The sequence below is a fragment of the Nannospalax galili genome, unplaced genomic scaffold (assembly GCF_000622305.1).
Source record: "Nannospalax galili isolate Female #2095 unplaced genomic scaffold, S.galili_v1.0 scaffold140, whole genome shotgun sequence".
NCBI classification, from domain to species: Eukaryota; Metazoa; Chordata; class Mammalia; order Rodentia; family Spalacidae; genus Nannospalax; species Nannospalax galili.
Window position 1 is genome coordinate 12272862 of NW_008352267.1, and position 6583 is coordinate 12279444.

General features: G+C 45.1%; 1 protein-coding gene across 1 annotated transcript; it reads left to right on the plus strand.

The window, feature by feature from the left end:
* The first annotated feature begins 6 nt into the window (after window positions 1-6).
* Window positions 7-5643, plus strand: Spry2 (sprouty RTK signaling antagonist 2). The gene is made up of 2 exons (XM_008849103.2): window positions 7-431; window positions 3265-5643. The coding sequence occupies exon 2, from the start codon at window positions 3316-3318 to the stop codon at window positions 4258-4260; it is 945 nt and encodes a 314-aa protein (XP_008847325.1). The 5' UTR covers window positions 7-431; window positions 3265-3315; the 3' UTR covers window positions 4261-5643.
* Window positions 5644-6583: the final 940 nt, after the last annotated feature.

Here is a 6583-nt window from a genome sequence, read left to right on the forward strand (position 1 = left end):
GTTCACCTCCACCCCGCCGCGGCCGAGCCCCAGCCCTGGGGGATCCGGCCTTAGGTTCTTTGTAAGGCCGTTTTCTTCTCTCCTTCGCTGATCCGCCAGGAAGAAGAGACTCGCCAACGTTGGCGCTTCGGCCTCTTGTTCATTGAGAAAAAAAAAAAAAAAAAAAAAAAAAAAAAAAAAAGAACAAACAATGCGCTTCTGGAAGGGGGGTCGCCTCTCTAGCCCCGATTCCAGGAGGGTTCCAACGGTGGAGGACTGGGTTCCGAATTTCCCCGCGGCTTCCCCCACCCCCTTCCATCGATTGCTTGGAAGTTGGACTGAAGCAGAGTTTGGAAAGAAGGGGAAAAGTTTGCATCGGGGCTGGATTTATTTGCACATCGCAGAAAGAAGAGAATCCAAGGGAGAGGGGTTGGTGCAAAGCCGCGATCACGGTGAGGCGCGTTTGGCTCTTCCCCTCCTAATGCCGCGCGTTGTGGGCAACATGGAGTAGGTGCAGCCGGCCGCGAGTGGGGTCTGGGTCCCTTTCTCCCCAACCCCGCAGGCTCCCGGGAGGATCGGGGAGCTGCACCACTGAACTGCCTCTCCCTGGACACCTCAGGCCACCGCCGGGCTGCAGTGTGCACGGGTGCAGTGTCCCCAGCATGGAAACCCCTTGCTCTCTAGGGGGTTTGGGGCGGAGGACGGTAGCCTGCCTTCTGCTGCCAGCCCTATATTGGCGGCGAATGGGTCGCTGAGAGCCCTGGAGGGAGGGAGGACACAAAGTGTAACCTGGTCGCCTTGCAGGCGATCGCATTCTAACCTGTTCCTCCTCTCCGAGGAAGGCAGAGTTCTGGCCGAGCCTGTCCCGCTGCGACGGGTGTCGCGGGGCTGGGGCGCTATCTCGCTCACCTCACCCCCTACCCCTCTCCGGGGCAGAAGACCCGGAGGGTGAGCCAAGGGTAGAGTGCCAGACGGAGGGAGTCCCGCCTCTGCCGGTGTGGACAGTCTAGCCCCGTGCGGGTGGGAGCGTCGCCCAGCCTGGCGCCGGGTCTCGGCGGTTCGGAAGTGCAGCTTTCTCTTTTTTTCCGTTCTTCATGGTCAGCCTGGGTCATGCTTTTTTTTTTTTTTTTTTTTTTTTTTTTTTTTTTTTTTTTTTTTAAAAAAAAACTAGCACAGGAAGAAAGTCCTCAAGTGGTCGCGATCGTTTTCCATTACCTGAAAGTAGGTGGCGAAAAGGGCTAGGCTTCCCCCCCCCTTTGTGTCGTTTCTGTTTTTAAGATTTGGAGTCTTACGCGTTTTTTACAAAGGGGTTTCTGTGTCGATTCGCCCCACCCAAGTGCTGAAGTCTTTCTCCCCTAATCCTTAGTCTGATCACACACAGTTCTTAATGGGGGGTTTCAAAGCAGTCTCAAAGGGGGCGGGAGAGAAATTGGGAGAGCAGGGGGGGGCGGGGGAGGCACTGCTAAGGAGGCGGCCAGGGATCGGCAGAAATCACTTTTTTTTTTCCCCCAAAGATGCTACTTTACCCTGCAAACAAGTCTGCACGGAAAGTTTCCAAGCCTAGGGATTCAAGTCTTGCACGCCTGGTGTGCTCCGGATAAAGCTATTTTTCTTTCATTTTTAAAGAAATAGATCTTTTCCTCCTGATCTAAAAGGAGATAAGCGTGTGCAGATTACAGGCTGTGCACGCTTGAGTCGGTGCACGGTGGAGTCGCTGTGTGCGCGTGGGTTAATAGACCTCTGTCGCGGCTGTGCGTCCCAGGCTGGGCTTTCTTCCTCCGGTTGTCGGATTTGGAAACTTCTGGTGACTGGCCTTTCCAGAGCCTTCGCAGAGGCACCTTGTAGTGACCTTGATGAAGTAGGGGTATTAGAGTGGCTCCCCCTCTTGGGCTGGATGGCAGTTCTGAGTTGGGGGGGCATTGTAGCTGAGGGGGTGGAGGCGGGGGAAGTGTGATCGTGCGTTTCATGACACGTCCCCTTCCGTGGCGCCTGCGCCCCCAGCCTGCCCTGCGTCTGGGCATTGGACACAGGGTGGCCAAGCTGGCCTCTAGACCGAGTCAGTCCGCCTGGAGAAAAGACCCCTGGGGTTCTAGCTGAGTCCCCACCTGCTGGGGACGGTGTAGGGCCGCAGATAGAGCAGATTAATTGAGTGAAAGCAAAGAGCAGCGGTGTCTGGAGGTGAGCAGATCCGGTTTCCAGCTCTGCTTGGTTCTGAATCGGGAGGCGTTTGTCACCTGCCTTGTTCGTTGTAGCTCTTTTTCCAAAAAGCGGAGATTGGCTAAAAAGTCCGCTTTTGCCTATTTTCCTTTCGGTTTTCCTGTGGGCTGGGGAAAGGGGATGGTACTTTTTAAACCAAAGAATGACTGTAATTTAAGTGATTACTTGACAGAATGATGGGTTTCAGCCCTGACACTTGGTGTTACTAAACCTTCTCTTTACTGCTAGTTGCTTTATGCCCTCAGCTATTAACTTTTTTAAAAGAGAAAATAAGATTTTTTTTGACATGCATTATTTCTAAAACAGGGAGAACGACCTTTGAGCGATAGAATCTAAGGCTGGAATCGTAGGCTATGGTCTGTAGAATATTTGTCAAGTTGTTGAGGTTGAAAATATGTTCTTGTCTTGTTGCTTGACCTATGCGTTTGCTTTCACGTGTTTGTGATATCTAATAGGATATGAAATGATTTGCTAAAAAGTGAAAACTTTATGATCTTGAGAAATGCTTTTTTTTCATATCATACTACCGAACTGGAAAAGATACAAAAGAATAGATAAGTCAGTGCAGGTGTGTGAGGTAAAAAGCAGACTTACAGAACTGAGAATTTTCTAGGCTTGTATTATTTATTGGTGTTTTATACAAAAAAAAAAAAAAGGTGATCGTGTCGAATTTAAACCTACTTCAAATTTTGAAAGATATTTAACTTCTGAAAATATCCTAGCACTGTGATATCTAATATCACAGAATCCAGTGTTACTTCCTTGCAGCTTTTACACCAAACCTGAGCCTTCCAAATTTCGTGTTTATTTGAATAAGGGAGTGTTAAATGATTCTAAGATTAGGGTTGTGTCACTGCACTTGACCAGATTACAGAACTGTCAGTACCCAGCCATGATTTTTACTTTTGAGCACAAGCCTTGATAGTTCGACGGTTCTCCCACACCACTGTCACTCCATTTCCAGTCCCATTTCTCTAGGGGATGTGGGCAGTGAAGAGTCAACTCCGGTGGGTGGAGAGTGGGAAGTCTTAGAGTGTAAACCGTTTTCTTTCCTCTTGGTTTCCCCAGGAGTTCAGATGTGTTCTAAGCCTGCTGGAGTGAACACACTGCCAAGACCTGATGGAGGCCAGAGCTCAGAGTGGCAACGGGTCGCAGCCCTTGCTGCAGGCGCCCCATGACAGTGGCAGGCAGCGTGGGGAGCCGGACCCCAGAGATGCTCTCACCCAGCAGGTACATGTGTTGTCTCTGGATCAGATCAGAGCCATCCGAAACACCAATGAGTACACAGAGGGGCCTACTGTGGTCCCAAGACCTGGGCTGAAGCCCGCTCCTCGCCCTTCCACTCAGCACAAACATGAAAGACTCCACGGTCTGCCCGAGCACCGCCAGCCTCCCAGGCTCCAGCCCACGCAGGTCCATTCTTCACGGGCCCCACTGTCCAGGTCCATCAGCACCGTCAGCTCAGGGTCTCGGAGCAGTACAAGGACCAGTACCAGCAGCAGCTCCTCGGAACAGAGACTGTTAGGATCATCCTTCTCCCCAGGGCCTGTTACTGATGGGATAATCCGGGTGCAGCCTAAATCTGAGCTCAAGCCTGGTGAGCTTAAACCACTGAGCAAGGAAGATTTGGGTTTGCATGCCTACAGGTGTGAGGACTGTGGCAAGTGCAAGTGTAAGGAGTGCACCTACCCAAGGCCCCTGCCATCAGACTGGATCTGCGACAAGCAGTGCCTTTGCTCTGCCCAGAACGTGATCGACTATGGCACTTGCCTATGTTGTGTGAAAGGTCTTTTCTATCACTGCTCTAATGACGATGAGGACAATTGTGCTGACAACCCATGTTCTTGCAGCCAGTCTCACTGTTGTACTCGATGGTCGGCTATGGGTGTCATGTCCCTCTTTTTGCCTTGTTTATGGTGTTACCTTCCAGCCAAGGGTTGCCTTAAATTGTGCCAGGGGTGTTATGATCGGGTTAACAGGCCTGGATGCCGTTGTAAAAACTCAAACACAGTTTGCTGCAAAGTTCCCACTGTCCCCCCCAGGAACTTTGAAAAGCCAACATAGCATTATTAATCAGGAATATTACAGTAATAAGGATTATTCCTTTTTTTTTTTTTTTTAACACGCATATGCAACCAACTAAACAGTTGTAATCTTGGCACTGTTAATAGAGGGTTGGGGTATTCGCTGTTTGCAGTGAGATGCTTTTTTTTTCTCTTGGTCCATGTGCCATTTTAACCGATATGCTTGCTAGAATTCATCTAATGGGACTCAGAGGAAGGGGGACAGAACTTGGTGACCTACATATTGCATAAGCTAAAGCAACAGACACTCCTGGGCAAAGTTTTTTTGTTGGTGAATAGTCCTTGCAAAGTTTGTAAATTAGCAAATGACTCTTCCCCCATCGTTTCTCCAGAGATAATGTGCTATATTTTTGTATATACAATAATATTTGCAACTGTGAAAAACAAGTTGTGCCATACTACATGGCACAGTCACAAAATATTATACTAATATGTTGTACATTCGGAAGAATGTGAATCAATCAGTATGTTTTTAGATTGTATTTTGCCTTACAGGAAGCCTTTATTGTAAGACTCTGGTTTCCCTTTGGACTTCGTGTATATTGTACAGTTACAGTAAAATCCAACCTTTATTTTCTAATTTTTTCAACATATTGTTTAGTGTAAAGAATATTTATTTGAAGTTTTATTATTTTATAAAAAAGAATATTTATTTTAAGAGGCATCTTATAAATTTTGCCCCTTTTATGAGGATGTGATAGTTGCTGCAAATGAGGGGTTACAGATGCATATGTTCAATATAAAATAGAAAATATATTAACGTTTGAAATTAAATTCAGCTTGTCTTATCTTATTTTACCTGTTTGTTTCTTTCAAATGCAAGAAACCATATTTTCTGTCAAGGCATTTTACTAAAATCGGTACGCTTATCTGTAGAAGATTCCTTTTATGACAGCTGCTTTAAAGTAAAGCAAGTTTGCTTTTAGAGATAATGCTACCTGTCAAGAGAGGAAACAAGAGAATATTTGACTCTGAATTGCTTTAATCTTACAAACGGACTTTGGCTATGTCACTGCCCTATTGTTCCCTGTCTCTCTGCAGACTTGCTAGCTTGCCTTTACTGGGCAGAGTGGTTTTGTTATTTTGAGGTTTCTTATTTAGAAAACCTTCCAAAAAGATTAACAGATTGGATTTTTTTTTCCTAATGCACAGTATTAAAAATAAGTATCATGAAGATAGTAAAAACTAGAGGAATGAGTTTGTTCAAGAATCACAGTGCTGTCTGAATTAAATATGGAGTATACATATGCCTGGATGGATCCTTTATAATTGGGGAAAAAAATGTTTTCTTGACTTAACCGGTCATGGCTGTTTTTCCTAGTGTATTTGGCTTAGACTCTGTAGTTCACCATCATTCACCAGATTATGTTAGAAAAGACAGGAAAAATGTAACTTGTTTTGATTCAGGTATTTGCTAGGAGGGTTCATACTGTATTAGTCAGATCATTCAAGTCCAAGTATACCAGTTTATATCTTTGACCTATTACTTAGAAAGTTACTCAGTTTCACTCCCAAGTGAAAGATGTAGTATGGCAGAAAGCTGTGTGTTTGGAGGTGTCCTTTGGGAACAAAGGTACAACAAGATGCTGCAAGCCCATCTTGACAAATATTAGGTTTTCTTAAGTCACTTGATTAGTCACTTTGTGGCTGATACATTTTTTTCTTTTCCAAAAGCACAATCTTCTGCTGCCAAGAATCACCGGAAGTCTAGGAAATGATTTACCTGCCATTATAGTTTAATCTCTTGTTTCCTGTTCTCTAGGTGAAGAGGTCTTAGTACAAGTTGTCTTCTGTTTTGTTTTTTTAAATGGGCTTTCAAGGAACCCTATGGCTTCCTAAACTCTGAGGACCTTCAGCTTCTCTGAACTTCCTCTGAACAACACAAGATTAAATTAATTTAGGAATTGTTTACTATTAAGCTTCAACTTCAGGATAGTGGGTATTGATGGAGTGTTGATTTTAGTGTGTATTTTAAAATTTCTCCCTGATGATCTAAGGAAGAATTAGAATGTTGGAAAATAAAACAGACTTTCTTACTCTTGGTGGCCTTAAAGTTTTGTAAAGCACAGTAATTTTGACTAATTAGCATTGTTCATGTACAACATGCATTGATAAAGCTTTTTTGGGAGTATAGAAATTGTGAGAGTCAATTTTCTTGGACTGTGTAAGCAGTTTTCAAAGTGTTCTCTAGACAAATTGCAGCAGATGCCATTGAGTATTTATGAAGTTAGATTAAGAACTTTCTTCATAACTACCAAATCAGAATCTCTGATGATATGGCCTGGAAATTTGCATTTTCCATC

Excerpts from the sequence above, each read along its gene's own strand:
- Spry2 (XM_008849103.2), top strand. The coding sequence starts at position 3,316 with ATGGAGGCCAGAGCTCAGAGTGGCAACGGGTCGCAGCCCTTGCTGCAG.